The sequence below is a fragment of the Belonocnema kinseyi genome, chromosome 2 (genome assembly GCF_010883055.1).
Source record: "Belonocnema kinseyi isolate 2016_QV_RU_SX_M_011 chromosome 2, B_treatae_v1, whole genome shotgun sequence".
Lineage (NCBI taxonomy): Eukaryota > Metazoa > Arthropoda > Insecta > Hymenoptera > Cynipidae > Belonocnema > Belonocnema kinseyi.
The window spans coordinates 118324391-118346555 of NC_046658.1; the positions used below are offsets into that span (position 1 = coordinate 118324391).

The 22165-nt window shown below is 26.3% G+C and overlaps 1 protein-coding gene across 1 annotated transcript; it reads left to right on the plus strand.

Annotated features, from left to right (window-relative positions):
- Nucleotides 1-5442: 5442 nt before the first annotated feature.
- On the plus strand, nt 5443-20859 carry LOC117182218 (translation initiation factor eIF-2B subunit delta). Its single transcript, XM_033375300.1, has 7 exons — nt 5443-5791; nt 6162-6222; nt 10362-11765; nt 13798-13925; nt 17009-17186; nt 17300-17480; nt 20467-20859. Exons 2-7 carry the CDS (start codon nt 6211-6213, stop codon nt 20673-20675), a joined length of 2112 nt encoding a protein of 703 aa, XP_033231191.1. The 5' UTR covers nt 5443-5791; nt 6162-6210; the 3' UTR covers nt 20676-20859.
- The last annotated feature ends 1306 nt before the right edge of the window (nt 20860-22165 follow it).

Below are 22165 nucleotides of genomic sequence, written 5' to 3' on the forward strand. Positions count from 1 at the left end.
ATAATTAGAAACAGAACAAATTAATTTCACTTACAATGCAGAACAGTTGCTCTTTCAGTCCTCAGTAAACAATAAACCCATTTGAAAATTTCATTCATTTGTCTGTTCCATGCATCCACGACTTTGAGAATAATCCAGATTTTCTTAATACAATCCTCTCTAAAATTTTAACGCGCGTTAAATAACTTATTATTGTCGAATTCAAATAATATGAGAAATAATAAACAAATTTTTAACTTTGAAAGTCTACATTGAACCAAATTTTAGTCTGAAGTTGGTTTTTTGAAAATATAGCTTATAGAGGCTGTTTTTAGTTTGTTTATTTATTAATAAACATTTAGAACTTTCTGCACTATCAATTATGTATATCAAAATTTCCAAATAAGGGATTTTATTTCGTAATAAAATTTATTTCTGAATGTTTCTAAACATTATTGATAAAAGAGATCATTTTAATTGTAAATTAGTTTTTGATACTGGGAAATAGTTATGTTCTTAACATTTTGCAACCTCGCTATAATTTCTAAACTATTTCACATTTTTAAAGAGATCACAAAAATGAAATTATGAACAATAACTTGGAACATCTCAATTTACGAAGTGTCATTGTTGATACCGGTAACGAAAAAATTACCGGTACCAAAAATAACGTTTCTGGGGAATTTTATAATCATTTAGGTTTTATTTTAATAGATTATTTTTAAGTTTTGAACATTTCATACTATATGGAAAAAGAATCTGGAAGATTTTAAGACCATTTTTTAATTTTGCAGGATTTTTAAGAAATTAGGGGAAACTAATTATTTCAAAAGATATTTAGAAAATTTCTCTCTGTTTAGAAGTTTTTGAATTTTTTTAAAATAATTTGAATCACAAGAAACTTAAAAAAATAAATTAAGTAAAATATAAATTTTTGAAGATTTTAAAAGAAAGAAGCTTTTTAAGATTTGAAAGATGCCAAGAAAATGAAAAAAAAACGGAATCTGAGGATTCTTGGGAAAATATGAAATCATTTTTTATTTTGAAAAATTAATTTTAAAAGAAGATTTTAAAATATTTCAAATTGTTTCCTAAAATATTGACAAAAAATGTTGAAGGTTTTAAAGCAAACCTTTTCAATTTTGGAAGATTAAAATTTTTTTCAAAATCGAGTAAGCTTAAGAGGTATTTAAGATTTTCCTGAAACGTTGAAAAATTATTTAAAACTTAAACAAATTTAACACAAAATGAAAAATTTTGAATAAATTATAAAAGCATTTTCAGAATTTCGAAAGATTGCAAGAAAAGAAAAAAAATTACATAAAACTAATTTTAAAATATATTTAGAAGGTTTAGAATTTTAAGCAGATTTTTTTTTAATTTTAGTAAAAACTAAAATCATTTTAAAGGTATTTAGAGGATTTAAAAGTATTGGAAAGATTTAAAGAAATTTCAAACAAAATATAATTTTCGAAGATTTTTAAAAGTTTAAAAGCTTTTTGAGAATTTTTGAAAGATTTCAAGAAAATATATATTTTTTAATTTCCTAAATTTTCGAAAAATAATGTAAATATTTTAAACAAAATGTTGCAATTTTGCAAAGAATACAAAATTTGATCAAATATTCAAGTATGAGTTCAATAGATATTTAGAAGCTTTGAAATGATTTAAAAATTATACAAATCCGGTTAAGATTTTAATTTTTTTATTATAGATTATTGAAGATTTCGAAAAAATGAACTTTGAGAATTTCAAAAGATTTAAAAAGAATAATAAACTTTTTTAAATATTTATGGAAACATTTTAAATTATTTTTAATTTTGAAAAATTAATTTGAAGAGAATATTTTAATATATTTCAAAACATTTCCAAAGTTATCAAAAAAAAAACCTGGAAGATTTAAATGCCAATTTTATATTTTCTAGATCTTTTTAAAGATTTAGGCAAAATTGGAAGATTTAGTAAAATTTCAAACAAACTAGGGCAATTTTTAATCATTTTTTATTTTCAAAAATTTATTTTAAGAGAAGAGTTAAAAATATTTAAAATCATTCAAAAAATTGTCAAAAAAGAATACTTTTTTAACTTTCGAAAGAATTCAGATTTGAAAATATTTAAAACTAAATGTAGATTTTTGGAAATTTCGAGAAAAAAATTTGCAAGGTTTTTAAGAATTTTAAAAGGTTTCATGAGAATGAAACATTTGCTTAAGATTCATGGGAAAAATTTCAATTATTTTTTTTTATTTTGAAAATTAATTCTAAGACACTGTTATTTTTCAGGGAAGTATTCATGCAGTATACGTATCTGGAAATTTAATAAACTTGAAAAATTTGCGAATTTGCATTATATAAAAGGCAAAAATCTCGCTTTAGAAATAAAATAGTGACCAAACTAAAAAAGAAAACTTTTTCGAGAAACTAAAAAATATGATTTCTTTCTAAACTTCGAGTTAGACATCAAATTTTAAAATAACATCTCAAAGCCTGCATACAAAATTTATATAAAAAGTGGATTCTAATTTTCTAATGAAAAAAGGTAGTTACCGGAACATTTTTCGTATAAATTTGGCAAATAAAATATAGTCAGTTCTCCATCCAGAAATAAAAAAATTCAATTTTGGTTTCAAAACGAAAATTCTTAACAATTTTTATTTTCAAAAGACTAATAGATTTATCGGATATCGATTTATATACGTGAAAACTAATTTGCTTGAATATCATATTCTATATGGATAAGACACAATTTATTTTACTATAAAGAAAATTCAGAAACGTTATATTTATTCTAATAAAAAGGACAAAATTCTTTACAATTTACTTTATCTAGAAATTTGTAGATTATCACAGGTCTTGTCAAATAATACGACAAAACGTTAACTTATAAATAGGACGAAATTTACTTGATGAAATCTTACATACTTTGCATAATTATGTTAGCTGACAGTAAATCTTCAAAATTTCATAATTTGCAGTCCAGAATCAATTATTTTTCGGAAAAATCCACAGTCCTCAAAAACAACATGTATACTTTGTTTAGAGACCACTGAAATTAATAATACAAACCGCACTGATGTTAAAACCTAACCTTGAAAAATATATAATTCTATTGACCCATGGAACAGTTCGTCAACATTGTCACTTCTGAATGTCTTGAGAATATAGATTTTATCAACAAAAAAAAACTGATCTAACGGATAACTCCCGCAAAATCGACAATAAAAATGACATTTTGAATACATGTGTCCACGATAACAAACCCGGCTACCACTAAATTGCGTTCTCTATTCGTCAAACAAGAGTTAAATAACCTTATTTTATAGAAAATTTAATGAACTCTAATCAACCGACACATTTACGAACTGCGATATTCTTTATAATTTTGAAAAACACCATAAACTTCACGAAAGCAATTCCCGAAATATAATTGATCGCAAAAATGAAGAACTTGTTCAAACGCGAATTTTTCAAATATGTAACGGATTTATCACGTTCTTGCGCATGAACACGCGCAAAATCAATATCCGTCAAAAATCCCATTTAAATTTTCCTAATTGTTGTCTTCAAAATTTTTGATTAAGGGTTTAAATCGGCACGATTATTTCTTATTTTTAGAAAACGTAAGCATTAGTGCATTAATGATCGGAAATGGTTTGGAAAAATGATTATTAACTACAAGTTTATTTGGATATATTTTTTTTCACAAGAAATTAAATTTCAATTATTAGAGCGGGAAAATTTTTAATATTTCAAAAATGCTATTAAATATTAAGTTTGAACATTTAATTCTGTATTAATATATATTATTACTAAGACATCAGATAATAATTTTAAAATATTAAAATTGAGTAAAATTTCTATTTATTTGTCACAAGCTTCACAGTCTTTTTCCTCTCCTTTCACCTTTTTCTCATTTTTCACTTGAATACGAAATGAGGTAATTGAACGCAATACGAGAATTGTACTACGTATTTATGACTGAAAGTTCATTCTTTCTGGTTAAAAAATTTATTGCTATATTTTTTGTTGAACGTTCATATTTCTTGTTTGAATATTCAATTATTTGGTTAAAAATTTTCACATTTTTTTGATAATGCACAAATTTGGTTTACATTTTTATTTCCTTGGCCAAACAATCTTAAATTCTTTGAAATTTTATCTCTTTTGGTAGAAACTTGATCTTTTTCGATTAAAAATGCAACTGTTTTGTTGAAATCTAATCTGTTTTGGTTGATGATTCAATCATTTTCTTGAAAATTGGTATTTTTTGTTGAATTCAATGGTTTTTTTTAACTTAAAATTAAACAAAAATTTGTTTAAATGTCAACTATTACATTGCTGAGAATTTTTTTTCGGTTGAAAATTCTAATACTTATAGCTAAAAGATGAACTACTTTGTTACAAATTTATTTATTTTTTTGTTGGTTTTCAACTAATTTGTCGAAAATTCGTATTTTTGGGTTTAGCTCAAATGTTTTTGATTTAAAGTTAAAATATTTTTTGGTGGAAACATCAGCAATTACACTTTTTTCGTTGAGAATTCGACTGTTTTGTTGAGAAAACCCAACCACACTTACAGCTAAAAGATGAATTTTTTTCATTTGGCTGAGGATTTATCATTTAGTGGAAAATTCATCGCTTGGGTTGAAAATGTTTGATTTGAAATAAAAGTAATTTTTCGTTTAAATATCAGCTACAAAATTCGTCGTTGCGAATTCGTCTTTTTTGTTGAATTCAAATGCTTCTAATCTATAATAAAAACAATTTTTTGTTTAAAATTTAGCAAACTATTCATTTTTCGTTGAGAAGTCGACATTTTTGCTTGAAAATTCACCTACATTTATAACTAAAAGATGAACTCCTTGTAATTTTTTTTTGAGTCAGTATCATTTTAGTTGAAAATTCATGTTTTCGGTTTAAAACGTAATTATTTGTTTACAATTTTAACTATTATGTTGAAAATTCGTTGATTTTTGGTGGGTTTCCACTATTTTGATTTGAATAAGAAAAATTGTTTAAATATCAACTATTGCATTTTTTGTCCAGAGTTCGTCGTTTTTGCTTGAAAATACAAATTCTTGTAGCTAAAAGATAAACTACTTTGTTAAACATTTATTTTTTTGATTGGGGATTCGCCATTCTAATTGAAAATTTATCTCTTCAGATAAAAACGCTACTATTTTATTAAAAATGCCAATATTTTGTGACATTTTTTTTTAATTGATTTTTGGATTGAAAATTCAAATATTTGGTTAAAAATGTGTCCAAATTGTTGAAAATGAACTATTTTTACTTGAAATATTGAGAATTTAAAGCGCTACAAATTTAATTTAATATATTGTGAAATTTTCGAACGTTTCTAAAATTTTGATCTAAATGAAACGTTTCATTGTTTCATGAAACATTTAATTATTTCATGAAACTTTCAATGTTTCAGTGAAACGTTTCATTGTCTCACATCCCTACTCATCCCTACTATTCATCCAATATTTGTTTAAATGTCTTCTGAAAAACATAAAAAGGAAATTTTCATGTGCATATCATTTTAATTCAAAATGATTTTTTTCTGCGCAATTTAAAAAGTGACGTCAGGTATTCGAAACACGGCCCTTTCCCTTCGCAATTTTACAAACAAAATCACAAAATGGCGGTGAAAAGTTCAGGAGTCAGTGTGATGATGTAAACGCTGTAAATGTAAACTGATGTAAACATATGTTGAAATTGCCTTGAAAATGATCTAGGATTGATATAAAAGTGTTAAATCAGCATCGCTGATTAAATTATAGCGATTTGTCAGCTTTAGAACTGGACAGGTAAGATTATATTTAATATTTCACAATCCAAGAAAGGTTAAACAATTAAATTTTCTGATTATTACTCGAAGAATAGGTTAGAACTTATGAAACGTGTGGTGAGGTCACAATGACCTATGATCTTTACCACATTCTAATTAAACTTTTTAATGAAAAGGAGTTCTTTAACGTATTCTACAATTTGCTTTTGCTTTAAGTCACTACTTTTTGACCTAATCTTGACTTGACATAACCTCAAAATGTTTGAGAAGAAGCTGTACGGTCCTTTTCGTCTTTTTATTTTAATAATTTATACGTGACTTTTTATTTAATATTCCAATGGTGATGAACTGTATGGAGAGATTATAAATATTGAGCTTTATTTTCGTAGCTGGACTCTGTGTGCGAAAGTCCGAATGGACTGAGCTTTTTTAGTCAGGATGGAGCAGCAGGTATCTTGAGAAATAATTCGCAAATTATAACAAACGCTCCGATTGCAGTAGCAACTTTTAATTTTGTACCTTTTATTTATATACTGACAAGGAAATTAAGTAAATTTACCATTTGAATATAGGCATATAGATTCAATGTTGTCTAATGTTAGATCCTTTTGTTTTGGTTTAGAAAATGACATTAAAACAGATTTTTTCTGTTTTTCATTAAAACCCAAGCAATCGAGTCGTTTATAGATTTAAAACTAATATATTCGATAAGCTTTATTTTTTCTTTCTAATTCTGCACTTTTTTGTAGACTTTATTAAACCAATTTGACTTGCGAAATTTAAACGTAATTTATTTTTAATTTGACAGAACTTGTCGAGTATTCAGTTTAATTTTATGAAATGAGTAGTATTCTATCCTGTCACGAAATTTCAGTTAAATTTATGAAATCTTGAAATTAGATACGTTCAGGTCTCGGATTCACCACAATATTGATACTATTTGATACTTTTTTTCAACGATGATGCTATTTTGCTACTATTTCGAAAAAAATGATACTAAAAACAATATTCTCTCACAATTGTCCTCTAATGATACTATCTTCTTAACGTGTTCGTGAAGAATATTTTTGGTTTTGTTCACTTATTGGTTTAAATAAATAAATAAAACCAAAACAGATTTATTCTCAACCAAACATTTGCATTTTTGACCGAAAATATGGGTTTTCTATAAAAACAGTTAAATTTTCCACTAAATGGTTACATTTTTAACATAATAGGGGAATTGTCAGCCAAAAAGATCAATTGTTTACCAAAAAAAAAATATATTTTGAAACAAATACGTAAATCTTTCTTAATTAAAAAATTTAATTTCTGCATTTAAAAATATGAATTTTTAACCAAATAGTTAAATTTTGTACCAGAAAAGACGATTTTTCAACAAAATAAATAAATTTGTAACAAAGTAATGGAATTTTTAAACCAAAAAAGAAGATTTTTAACTAAGAGTGGAGTAGTGAAATTGTCTTCTAAGAAAAATAATTTTCAATCCAAAATTTAGTTTTTTACAAAACATATTAATTTTCATCCCAAGAATATGACTTTTCCACACAAAAAACCTGTTTTCCAACCAAGCCGTTCAATTTTCAGTTAAGAAAATTAATTTTTTTTTAAGCGATGAATTTTCAAAACAGATCAGTTCTCAACCAAACAGTTGCATTTTTAACCAAAAAGATGAGCTTCCTGCAAAGAATATCAAATTTACAACCAAATAGTTGAATTTTTAACAAAAAATATGAATTTTCAGTGCAAAAAATAAATAATTTTCATTAAAAAATAAACGAATTTTCTATAAAAAAGTTTAATTTTGAACCAAATGGTTGAATTTTCAACATGAGAATATGAATTTTCCAAAAAAATCTTCATTTTGAATCAATCAGTTGAATTTTCAACAAAATAGTTCGAATTTCAGTTAAAAAATTAATTTTTCAGGAAAAAAAAGCATTTCCAACTAAAATAATAAATCTTTAACCGAAAACATAAACTCTTAAGGCGGTTGTTCAATTTTCAACCAAGTAGTTGACATTTCAACAAAAACAGTTGCATTGCTAATCAAGAAAAAAAGATTTTTCTCCCAAATACATCAATTTCAAACCGACAGTTAAATTTTCTACCAAATTGTTGAATTTTCGAGCGAAAACTACGAATTGTGTACAAAACAGTTGAATTTTCAGCGAAAAAAATCATTTTTAACCGTAACAGATTAATTTATATGCAGACAGTTGCATTGTTAACAAAAAAATTAATTAATAAATGCAGGGCTGCAGTACAGAATGAAAGTACAGAATATGGAAGTTGAGAATCTCAAAGTGACCGAAAAATTGAAACAAGCTTGGCGGTAATTTGCGATAAAAAATTCAATTTTCAGTTTAGAAATAAAATAAAATTATTCTTCCGAGATATCAGTTTCTGAATACAGCTAAACAAAGTTAATTTTTCAAAAGTTAGCCCATTCCGAGAAAATCAACGGAGAATTTCATGGTTAAAATTACATGGGTTTACACAATCGGCTTTGAATAGCGTCTAAAAAAGTGAATTTTTAATTTTTTTCAAAAATAGAAACTATCTATTGAGATATGGAGTTGCTGAATGAAAACAAAATATGATAACATACCTTTTTTGCTAAAAATGCGAAAAAATGAAAATATTTTTTTAATTAAACGATAATAATTTCAAGAAATATCAATGTTAAAAGGTTGATCAATTAAGATTTTTTAAAGAATTTTGTATGAAAATAACATTTTCAACCAAAATGTTGGTTATTTAGTTCTTTACTGCTGTTCTTCAAATATAATGTGATTAAATGAATAATTTTATTAATAATGTATATTTTTCTTTATAAATCTTTATTTAAGAAACAAATTATTTACAGAACAGCATATAATATAATGCAAATTTGTAAACTCATTTTTAAGTAAAATAATTAATTTGTTCTATTTTTTCCACATTTATCTATACGAATTCGACATACGGTGTGCCTACATAATACAATAAGTAAATTAGAAACAGTGTTTATTATATAAAAATGTTCAACAAGCTAGAAAAATAATTGTTTTCCTTCAGAATGAGTTTCAATATTTGCAATAATATGTTTACAATGATGGTAATATAAAAGTGGGATAATTATATTTGTATGTATAATAATTTAATACACGCATTTCAAGATATTAAAAAATTAAAAATTGACTTAATAAATGAAATTTGCAAACTTTGCTACTAACGAAATTATTTATTATTTATCCAAACGGATAGATTAATTTAGGTAACAGAAAAGTTACGTTTTCCTGAGGACAATAACTGAATCTGTCTCAAGTTTCTTCCTGCTTATAAATTTAAACTTTTTTACGCCTTATTTTCAGTACAAATTGTGTTGATATCCTTTCATTTGCTTTGTTACATGATCCTTATTTTAAAACAAAATTAATAGCCTTCTTATTCTTCAAATTACGAATTACAAAACCGATTATGAGATAAGAATACATACGATTTTCGTTAAATAAGTAATATAATAATTATTCAAACTATAACTTTGAAAATGAAGAAAATCATATTACATTACTTTTTTTAGATACTGGTGTTTACTTTTTAATTTATATATAAAAATAAATTACCCTCTTTTTTATTTCCCTTATTTCTAGTTACAGTTCTGGAGAAAATCTTTAAGAATGAATCTACATAATTTCAGTTTCATTTTTGCTTTTAAAAACATAAGAACATTTCCTTGTCGGTGAAACTGCTATTCTGATTTTCACTATATCTTTGAATTATTTTGTGGTGTAGATAAGTCTTATCCTTTCGTATATATTTAATTTTCGTTTCTGTTTCTGCGATTAATGATACCTATTTTTTCACAATCTATTAAATAAACCTCTGCATTTTAGATAACCAGATATGCGTGATACAATATTAATTTGCATGATTGTTATGGCCAATTGTGACTAAAAAACGTCTCTGTCTAACAACTGTTTCATTCTTGAAAAAATTCATAGATCTTTCAGGTACTTAATTTAATTTAAAAAAAAGTAATCTATTATTTTGTATCTAATAATTTTATCGGCAATTTTTCATCAAACAATCTGACAAGAACAATTTTTTAAGACAAACAAAGAAGCCAAAATAATATGTAATAGAAATCAAATTTTCTTTTTAATTCTGGTTGGATCATATTTTGTAGACAATTATTCTTGCATGGAATTTAAATTTATGTATATGATTGAGCATGGCACTCTTGAATTATACTAGCTTAATTCATATTTTTTTCTTCAAATTTTTATACTACCAAATACATATTTATTATCTTTAATGTAAATCTGTTAACATTTTCTGGTTTAATTTTCAGAGCTCATAGTTCGGCCCCTTATTTAATCTGTTTCTCCTCTTTTCATTAAAGCTATCATAAATTTAAAGATTTAATTATAGCTCATTTATATTTTTTGTTGTAAAAACTGACTGCATAGTATTCATTAAGTTTGATCCTACGTACCGCTGTGAGCCCTGAGCTTTACTTCTGAGTCCCACAAATTAGTTTTATTACATCTAATAAACATATTCTATCAAGAAAAATTCAAAATAAAAATGTTTACGTTTCATAGCCGAAGATTAGTCGCTCAAAAGCGAGACATCTCCGTCGAAAAAAGTTGGTTATTGCCCGCAGGGTTGTAGAAAACGATTCATCTGGTGCAGATGCCGAAAATAATGAAGAGATAGAAGAAAAAGATTTGACAAACAGTGAATCAGAACTCGGAGAAAATGTCAGAGCCACTGCGAGCTTGATTAATTCTCAAACTGAAACACTTATCAGCGAACATGATTTGAAACAGGAGTCGCGTCCCCAGAAGGTATCGAGCCCTCATTCAAGTTTTTCCGGAAGCGACAAAAGAAAAACTAAAATTGCGTTGGCCTCTGGTCAGAATTTAAATCAAGGATTATCGGATTTGTTGAAGGAAACAAAAGAACAAAGTTTAAAAACTGATTATAATGATACTTTTTTTTCTACGTTAGAAGATATTGTTGCCAAGTTGAACAGCATACCTTTGCCTTCTGCTGGAAAATTATCAGGCGTAGAAATGAATCCAGAAGAAAAGACAAGGGAGCAGGTGAAAGCCGAGCGTGAGGCGAAGAAAGCGGCAAAAGCTGCTGTCAAAAATAAGGCAAAAACTGACCAGGCGGCAACCAACAAGCCAGTTGCTGAAAAAAGTCCTAAAGAATCTAAAGTAAAAACTAAGGATGCAAAAGTTAAATCTAAAGATTTAAAAGTATCTTCTAAAGAATCTGAAACAAAACCTGGACTAGACTACGACTCGATGAAAAAGGAAATAGAGGATATCAAAAAGGAGTTGGATATGATTCAGTTTCCGAAATCAGTCGCGATGGAAGACCTTCCAAAAGAAGTAGCAAAAGCACCAGAAGAAAAGAGCGTAGCTCAAATTCCGGCAATGGAAGTGCCAAAAGCACCGGAAGAAAAGAGCAAGGCTCAATTAAAAGCCGAGAGAAGAGCAAAACAGGAGGCTCAAAGAGCAGCTAAGCAAGAACAAGTTGATAAAAAGAAGCCAAAACCTGTCCCAAAAATGGAAAATCGACGACAAATCTCTGAGCCAGTCAAGAAACCTCCTTTGAAAATAGTTGCGAAGGAAAATTTGCACGAAGTGAATTTATTTAAACATTTGTATCACGAAAGAGAAATTACCTTGGGTAATGTTTCTGCTCTAGGTTCAAAAATTCATCCCGAAATTAAGAAACTAGGAATCAAATATGCACATAAAATTGTCGTGGGGAGCAATGCTAGATGCGTTGCTCTTCTTCAAGCTGTTAAGCACCTCGTGGAAGACTTTGAACGACCTTCACAAGCGGATTTTACTCGAGGATTGGAAGCTAGTTTGCAAGATTCGACAATTTACTTGCATCATTGTCGGCCTTTGGCTGTGTCGATGCAAAACGCTTTGAAGCATCTCAAGTGGCAAATGTCTTTGTTGCCTGCCACGATTTCGGATGATGAAGTGAGTATAAACCTTGGATATTATTTTATTTTCTATTCTATATAATAAAATTCAATAGAATTCTAATTCTACACACTTATTTCGAAAAGAGAAAATTGAAATTGTAGTAAAGGCAGCAATTCTGTTCTTGACTTTTTGACCAAATATTTTTTTAATGACAAAAGGATTCTATTTATAACACCTTGAACTTATTGATAAAGGTTGTATGTATTTATCTATTAATAAAAATTACGAATATCGTTCAACATCCATTATGTACATCAAAATTTTCAAATAAGTAATTTTATTTGATGACACAATTTATTTCTGAATGTTTCTAAACCTGATTGATAAAAGAGCACATTTTAATTGTATTTTTTTTTTAATATTGTGAAAAGAAAAAAAAGTAAAATGTTTCAATTTGCGAAGTGTATATATTTAAATTTGTTTGAAAATTTTAAAAATATTTTTTATTTCAGTGAAATTTATATTTTTGTATAATTTATCTATATTATTATAAATTATACATTGTCGAACACTGGTTACAAAAATAATATCGGTACTGTCAATAAGATTTCTGGGAGCATTTAAAATGATTTAGACTTAGTTTTAAAGGGTTAACTGGAAGCTTTAAAGATTTTAAAATCTGTCAAAAAGAATCTGGAAGATTTCAAGACCATTTTTTTAATTGAAAATTTGCAAAAAAGCATTTTAAAAAATGTTGATGTAACCTGCCCGCGAGGAAAGGTACCTTTGGCGTGAATTTAAGAATTTTACAGGAGACCCAAGTAAAAGGTGGCAAACAATTGATTTTTTCCTGCTTATGTACCTGTCCTCGCGACATGTCACAGATTTTTGAAGATTTCGAATACAAAATTTAGAAGCTTTTTAAGAATTTTGAAAAGGCTGAAGAGAGTAAAAAAGTTTCATTAAGACTTCTGGGGAAATTTAAATTACGATTTTTTATTTTACAACAATTGGTTTAAGAGAATGTTTAAAAATATTTTAAGACATTCCAAACTATTTCCAAAATTTTCAACAACAAAATCTAGAAGATTTTCGAAATAAATATCTGAATTAAAAAAAAAAAACAGATTTTGAGAAGTTTCAAGATATTAACAAAAATTCTTAAGAATCTTGGAAATATTGAAGGTGATTCTTTATTTTGAAAAATTAATGTTAATACAATATTAAAAAAGATTTTAAAACTTCACGAATGATTTCCAAAAAATGTCGTAAACGAATCCAGAAGATTTTAAGAAAATTTGTTTAATAATACGAAGCCAGTACAAAAGATATTTTTAATTTTTGAAGATATTAAAAATATTTTTTTGAATAAAATAATAAAAATAAGATATTTTAATAAAATATTTATAAGTATAAAATAATATATTAATAAATATAAAATTGAACAAATATATATTTTTTTTCCCAAACTTCTCAAGTATTTTAGAAAAATTATATTATATAACCTTAACAAACAAAATATAAGCAGTTATTAAAATTTTTTAATGATCATTATTTTGATATTTTTTTCATTCTTGGTTTGAAATTCAAATATTAATCAAAAATGGTATTGGGTTCTGAAAATTCATCTCCTTTGGGAAAAATCCTTATTTTTAAAAAATTAAGAATGCCACTGTTTAGTTGAAAATTAATTTGTTTTGGTTGAGGATTCGACTATTTTGTTAAAAATATGAACTGTTTTCTTTGCAATTATTTTTGAAAATTTATCTTTTTTTGTTTGATGATTTAAATATTTGGTTGAAAATTCGTCTTTTTTAGATGAATTCAACTCTTCTTTATTTCAAATGAAAATCTTCGTTGAAATATCAAAGCTATTATATTTTTCTTTGAGAATTCATGTTTTTTTGCTGAAAATTCAACTACTTGGTTAAAAATAAACTGTTTTGTTTAAATTGAGATTTGACATCTGAAATCTTTAAGAATCTTTTTGAATTTTCTCAAGAATCGTGAAAAACATAAATAGCTAAACAAGTAATTAAAAATAATGTTTAGATTCTGATAATGTTGTTAATGCTTTATTTCACAGGCGAAAATAAAATTGGGTAGTGCAATAGACACTTATATTCAAGAGCAGATTTTACTCGCCGATAAAGCGATATCGATTAAAATTCAAACTAAGATATCCAATGGAGACGTGATATTAACTTATGGATTGTAAGTATGGACTAATTTTAATTGTTTTACCTTGATATAATTATAAATCAGGGACCAATTTCGTTTCGCTTAAAAAAACGGTTTTTTTAACCTTAGTTTTCAGAAATAATATAAGAGTGTTTAACGATTCTTTACTTTCTCAATAAACAAAAAATTCATATTTTTTCAAATCACATTTAGATTACAGAAATTAGACGTGTGTAAAGGAAAGATTTAATTAAACAAAAAATGCTTGCAATTGCGTTTTATACCCTTTTGAATTTGCTTCCGTTTTCAGAAATAACAAGGCTTATAAAGGCAACCAAAAAATATTTTCTACTAAAGAATAAGATGTTCAACCCAAAAAGACATATTTTTAACAAGAATAATTTTTTACCAAATAGTTAAATTTTCAAGCTAAAGAGACGGTTTTTTTTTAAAGGACCGTTGAATTTTTGACAGAAATTGAAAATAATAAATAAATTGTGTGTGTATGCGAGTGCGTGTGTGTGTGTGTGTGTAAAATAATAAATATATGAATTTTTAACAAAGTAGTTACATTTTGAACACAATAATTGCAGGTAAATACTTTAATTTTCAACCTAAAATTAAGTTTCTTCCAAGAAGATTAATTTTCTACCAAAAAGACGAATTTGTAACAAAATACATGATGTTTTAATAAAACTGTTGAATTTTGAATCTAGAAAGATGCATTATCTTAAAAACACATGATTTTTCAAAAAAAAACTTTACTTTTCTACTAACTAGTTAAGTTTCCAAATGAATAGTTTAATTATTATCTAGATAGTTTAATTTTCTACCAAATAGTTTAATCTCCTATCAAATTGTTGAATTTTCAAGCCAAAAAGATGATTTTTGACAAATCAGTTAAATTTTTAAGTTGAAAATATGCATTCTCATATAATAGTAGAATCATTTTCAACAAAATAAATTCATTGAAAATAAAATAATCGAATTTTTAAGTAAAAGAGATAAGTTTTGAATTAAAAATATTTTCAACAAGATAAAATGGAATAGTTATATTTCCAGTTAAAAAATTAATTCTCAGCAACAACAAAAAACGAATTTTCAACCAAATTGTTTAATTTTTAAAGAAAGAAATTAATTTTATCTAAAATAATAAATCTTTAACCAAAAAAAGTGAACTTCAAACCTAGTAATTGCTTTTTTAACCAGTAAGATTAATTTTCAAACAAAATACATGCATTTTCAGCCGAATAGTTGAATTTTTAATTAAAAAAGATCAGTTTTTAACAAAATAGTTGAATTTTTCACTGAAAGAGATTAAGTTTTTCAACTAAAAATGGAATAGTTAAATTTTGAGTTCATTAATTTTCAAACAAAAATGAAAAGATTTTTCAATAAAATAGTTTGATAAAATTTTTTAAAAAGTAGTTAAATTTTCAACCAAGTTGTTCTCATTCAGTTCGCGCTTAAGCAAAAAACGAGAAAACGGCGATGGCCCCAAAGTTTAAAGAAATTTAAAATTTTATCCAATTTCGTTTCAGCAATCATTTAAAATTTTGTCCAATTTCGTTCAGCAATAATTTATCTAAAAAAAATGTGTACATTCCAATTTCATTTTACTTTTATTAACAAATTCAAAATGTTTTCCAAATTTATTTTTAATTTCGATTCGATCACATAAAAAAAAACAAAATAAAAATTAACAAACGTTTCGTTTCTGATTTATGAGCAAGTTGAATATTGTTTTTCAAATTTCATTTCAGCATCTGAAATATTATTTCAATTTTTGATTAACTGAAAATTTCGCTTACTTTAAAACATATTTTTCTACAATTTTCCATCTCTTTTTTCAATTTTCAACATTAAACCCTGCGCTGATTGAATTTATTAAAACGAAGTGTCTCATCGTTCCAAAATACAGGACGAATAGTAAAATATTTTTTATCAGCAGCCTTATTTAAGCGTTTATGTGATTTCCATTTTGAAAAAATGCAATATGAGTTATTTTTAAAACCTAACAAAACATTCATTTAACTGTGTCTTGTTTAGTTTCTAAAACAGAACCAAAACATACAGGGAAATGCCTTGAATTCGAAAAACATGTTTTTACAAATGTGTCTGTCTGTATGTCTGTCTGTCTGTAAGCACTCTTTTAGTGTGCTAAACTAAAGGTCAAATTGGTTAGCCAACCATCTTGAATAAAAATTCAAAAAGTTAGCGCATTTTGAATATTTTTGAGACCACTTTTTTTCAAAACTCAAAAATTCTCTGTACGGATATTCATAGTATTCAAAAAGGCGAACAATTTAGCTTTATGACTTTTTTCATATAACCAAAAATTACCAGAGTTATAGCATTTACAAAATTGCAAAAAACACGAAAATTAACATTTTAAGCCAAATAACGCACGACATGAAAAAAGTCAAGAGAAGAAAATTGTTGCTTTTTGAACGTCTTAGCAGATTATCATAACCACTTTTTGAATTTTCTTGAAAAATTGAAAATTCGGTCAAACTGCAAAATACCGTAAAAGATGCGTAGACAAAAATTGTGCATTTGAAAAAGATCTACAAATTGCTTATCAATCACGTTTTGATAGGATGCGTAGTTTGTGTTTGAATCGTCAAAAACATCATTAACAGCAAAAAAATCTGCCCGCTGCCTGGGCACACTCTTATCACAACTTTTGTCTTTTAATTTCTTTTTCGTCCCGTGTGGGGGTTTTCAAAAAATTAATTTTTTTAAATGTTTTTAATGCTATCTTTTTACGATTAAAATCAAAAAACGAACCACCAAAAAATGATTCATGACAAATAAAGCGAAGCGGGCAAATTTTTTGTTTTATTTTTACTTTAATTAAAGATTAATAATATATATATTTATTTATTTATTTACAATAATATTATATTAAATTTAAATTATTAAATTAAACAAACATAAATTGGATTTATTCTTCAAACAAAAAAAAACGAATAAGCTTTTTTCTAAAACGAATCTTAACAGGCGAAATAGAAATCAGATCACTCTTATTTCCGTAGATATCAACCCCTGACAGCAATTAATTTAGAATTAAGGTTTCTTAGCAAAATCTAACCATACCTAAACCTTCTTTACAGCTCGTCTTTGATTCATAAAATATTGTGTGATGCACACACGGCAGGTCAACAATTTCAAGTTGTTGTAGTAGATGGAAGACCCTGGTATGAGGGAAAAGAACTATTAAAAAGATTAGTTAAGCACGGAATAGAATGCTCTTATATTTTGATACACGCTCTTAGTTTTATAATGCCGAAGGTGAGTATAGAAAAAAAAAGAAACAGAAAATAATTGCAGTGTTTATTATTTAGAAATAGGATACCAATTTATTTAAAAAGTGTGATTTCATGAGTCTTGATTATCCTTCATAGGTGAGCAAAGTATTCCTCGGTGCGCATGCAATATTAGCAAATGGATCAGTTATGTCTAGAGCTGGCACATCACAAATTGCACTTATGGCAAAAGCCTTCAATGTACCAGTTCTGGTTGCTTGTGAAACGCACAAATCTTGTGAACGAGCTCAAACTGATTCTATTGTTTATAACGAAATAGGTAAATTGCAAAACAAATTCTAAGTCAGGGTCTGGATCGAGAAACTCGCCCAGCGCTCGAGATCGTGTAAAATTATTGTCCATACGTCCGCGGGGCGGAAATTTTTAAACTCATAAAATGTCTTGTAGATAATGATGAGACGGAACTTTTTTCTATTTTCTGTTTTTTTACCAGATGAGTATTTTTAATAAGCCTGAAAAAATGAAAAAATGGACCCTAAATTCAATTACTCGGAATTGTTTGAAACTTTAATGTACACACTTTATATGTCCTAACTATGGCTACAAACTGAATGAAAAAACAACTGAAAATTGGATATTGTTTAACTGAATCAATCTGAAAATATTCAAAAAACTTCCTCCGGTAATTATGAACAAACGTCTCACTGGAAGTTTTTTCAACTCTAAAGTTCCTTCGATAATTTTTGTCGGCGAATCTGAAAAAAAACGAGGTTACCGATCAGTTTCAATTTGCAATTAAGTATTATTAAAAATATTTTTTAAAAAGTAATTGAATTTAGGGCCGAATTTTTAATTCAGTTTTTCAATCTTATTATTAAAAATACTGATCTGATAAAAAACAGAAAATAGACGAAGTTCCGTCTCATCATTCTCTACAAACCTATATTTGAAAAAGATTCATTTTGTGACTTTAAACATTTCCGTCCCCCGAGACGTATGGACAATAATTTTTCACGATCTCGAGTGCTGGGCTAAGTTTCTCGATCTAGAAACTCTCAATTCATTCTGACGTACATATGTTATTTGCAGGGTTCACAGCTTCATCATAGTCCTTTGCATTTCCCTTTTTCTCAAATTCTCCTTTTATCCTGTATTTTTTAAAAACTTCCCCTTTCTGCAATATTATTCTATTTAAAACTAGAATATGCTACCGCGAGTAGCGAAAGCTTTTTTAATGTACAGAATGATCAATTATAATTAATTTAACTTTTTTTAATTTAACCAATTTCAAACTAAACTGTTTAGGATTTAAATAAAACTTTGAAACTCAAATATACGATGGTGTCGACTTACCTGAAAAACCTGAAATTGTCAGGGAATTTGTGTAAATCTGGGAAACCCTGCATATGTCGGGAGATTTTTTTACATTTGTTTCCAAATTGTAATATAAAATTTAAAAAACATTTTTTTAATTTGTAAAATTAGATTTATATTACTGGATTTAAATAATTTGTTGAAAATTTGTTTCCTTTTTTGGTTTGAATTTAGTTTTTTTACTGAAGAATCAACAGTTTGGTTGAATTTTGTTTACTCTTTATACTTGAAAATCTTTCTTAGCTGAAAATTGGTCTTTTTTGATGAACTGAACTGTTTTCAATTTTATATTGAAATAATTTGTGGGTAAGTATCAACTATTCTATTTGGTTAAAAATGTGTATATTTTAGTTAAAAATTCATGTATTTTATTGAAAATTAATTTTTTTGGTTTAAAATTCAACATTTGTTTAAAAATTAAACTCTTCTCTTAGAAATTCCTTGTTTTGGTTGAAGATACATCACTTAAATTGAAAACTCATCTTTGATTGAAAGTGTAACTATTTGTTTAAAAATTCGTTTTTTTTTTGTTTTTGTTTAAATTTGATTTTTTAAACTACAAATTCTACTACATTAATATAAATGTTTCTTTCAAAATAAAATTACTTTTGAAAGTAAGAATTTAACTAATCTAGTTGAATATCCCCTCATCTTAGTTGAAAATTCATCCATTTCGTTGAAAATCATCTTTTTAAACTGAAAAATGGACTATTCAGTTTTTGGTTGAAAATTGATCTTGTTTACTTGCAAATTCATCTTTTTCAGTTGAAAATTTTTAGTTATTTGTTCAAAGTTCGTCTTTTTGGTAGAATATTAATCTCTTTTGTTTAAAATTCATTTAAAAATTCCACTATTCCAATTGAAAATTCATCATTTTAATTAAAATTAATTTTTTTTACGGTTTCACATTGAACTATTCCAGTTGAAGATTCATTTGTTTAGTTGAAAATTCATCATTTTGGTTGAAAATAGAACTATTTTTTTCAGAATTATTATTTTGGTTTAAAATCGATTTTTTTTACTGAAACTTTGACTATTCCATTTTTTGTAGAAAATGTTTTTTTAGTTGAAAATTTAACTAATCGATTGAAAATACATTTATTTTATCGCAATTGAATCTTTTTAGTTGAAAAATAAACTATTTAGTTAACAATGCATTAATTTTTTTCACTATTTTCGTGAAAAATCTCCTTACTTCCCCTGTTTTTACAGGATTTCTATTTACCGAGAAAATATCTTATTACACGAATAATAATATGTTAAATATGCACTCTGAATTTTAAGTATATAAAGATAGAATAAAAATTTGTTTACAAGGAATGTATGCCTGAAATTGTATGCATATTCATGGCTTCGTACTATGAAAAATTTTACCTGGAAAAATCTTGAAATACATAGAAAAACTGATTTTAAATTTAAATCAGGATATCATTGATTTTTAAATAGTTCATGTTTTTAATATTGGATTTCAATTTTTCTACATATTTTAATGGCTTTTTTATAATTTCCAAAGATATTAAGGTGTTTTAAGAGGGTTTATTGATTTTCTAGAGAACTTTAGGACATAAATTAAATTTTATTTCCAGGTACCTCTACGGATTTCAAGGGATATTAAGAACAAAAAAAATTCCAGAAATTTTGTTCCAACATTTTTTAGAACTTTTAATATTTATAAATTCCTTATTAGACATTTTTAAATACTTTATGTTTCTAATTTTTAAAAAAGTTTAATCTTCCCCATATTTTCCTCCTTTTTCATGAAAAAATGAGCCTATTTGTCCCTTTTCTGAACTCTTTTTGCACTCTGATTCCTGTCTTCTATAAAGATAGATTTTTTATTTCCACAAGTTATAAATTCTAGCTGATCTGAAATATTCAAAATTTAATATCTTTTGTATGAGTTTTTTCTGACTAATTCAATTAAATTGCAGGTGATGCAGACGCGCTTACAGAGACTTTTTTGAGCGGCTCAAACAAATCTTCTCTTGCCAACTGGAAAGCCAAAAAGTCCTTGAATCTCCTCAACATAACTTATGACGTCACCCCTGCGGATTTGGTCACAGCCGTCGTCACCGAATTGGCAATTTTGCCTCCATCTAGTGTTCCTGTAATTTTGCGAATTAAACCCTCTGAAATCTAGTTTTCAGTTGCACCCCCAGCTTCAGACTCTATTCATTTCAGGCTAACAACACTTTCAAGTATTGAGTGGGAAAAACTGAGCAATTCTAATTTAGTGCTTGCTTTGAAAAGTCTATCGACGCGAATTTACTGTACATTATAGCGTTCTGTACTTTGTAATAAACAGTTTTTAAATCGTTTAATAATTGGTATATAATTATCTCATTACGACATATCTTAGTATTTTCAATTTTATTTATTTTCTATTAAATAATTTTAATCTATTCTTATTTAATCGAGTTTCATATCTTGTGTTCTCCGTACTATCAAAAATATCAAAATTAATGTTAATAAAATTAGTTGAAGAATACCAGAAGTCAGAATTCCCTATTTCCTGCCTTCAATTTGAAAAATTTTCCGATAACACTAAAAACGGAAATTTTTATTCAATTTCCTCCCTTTTTTTACGAGGTTTAGATCCATTGTTTAAGGATCGTAAACAGAAATTCAAGACATTAGAAAACAACACGCTTTAACAGAGAATCTTGTTTTATATTACCAATTTTTAATATTTCTTAAACGATTTATTTGCTAATTTTACAGATTTGAATTGAAACTCTTCAAATTTTGAATCTTATACATAAAAATATTGCATTTTCAAGAAAATAAATGAACTTTTAACCAAATAGTTTATTTGGAACATCATGATGAATTTTTTTACCAAGAAATACGAATTTTAAACCAAAAAAAATTAATTTTTAACACATTAGTTCAACTTTCAACCAAGCAGTTGAATTTTAAACAAAAAACAACAAATTAACTCAGCGAGAAGTATAATAGTTAATATTACAAAGAAACATTTAATTTAAATAAAAAGCAATTGAATTCATCAAAAAAAGACTAATTTGTAATAAAATAGTTGATTTTGCAGCCAAATTGATGAGTTTTCAAGTCAAAAATACGAATTTTCTACAAAACCGTTACATTTTTTAACCCAGAAATATGAACGCTCGACAAAAAGTTTAATTCTAAACAAAATAGTTACATTTCCAAAAAAAAATTTTAACCGAAAAGTTAATTTTTAAGAAAGTAGTTGAGTTGACAACGAAAATACATGAATTTTTAACTAAAAGTGTAATACGTGATATATTTAAACCAAGAAAAGGTGTTAATTTTAAATAAAAAACGGATTCGTCGAAAAGGTACGAATTTTCAATAGAATAGTTTATTTTTCATTCAAAAATGATTTGTTGGTCACAAAAGAAACAAATGATCAAATTGTTGAATTTTTAAGCCAAAAAACAAATGTTCTAAAAAAAAATAGCTTAATTTTCAACTTACAATTGTTAATATCCAGAAAAACAGTTGTATTTTGAAGTAGGGATAAATCTTTAATCAAGAAAGATTTGTCTATGAGAAGGACAACAGTTTCAAACAAAATGTTTAATTTTCAAGCTAAGTAGACGAATTTTCTACAAACAGTTCAATTTTCAATCCAAATATATAAATTGC

Coding starts and splice junctions, on each gene's coding strand:
- LOC117182218 (XM_033375300.1), top strand. Junction 13,926..17,008: donor GTGATATTAACTTATGGATT/GTAAGTATGGAC, acceptor CCTTCTTTACAG/CTCGTCTTTGATTCATAAAA. Junction 17,187..17,299: donor TTAGTTTTATAATGCCGAAG/GTGAGTATAGAA, acceptor TATCCTTCATAG/GTGAGCAAAGTATTCCTCGG.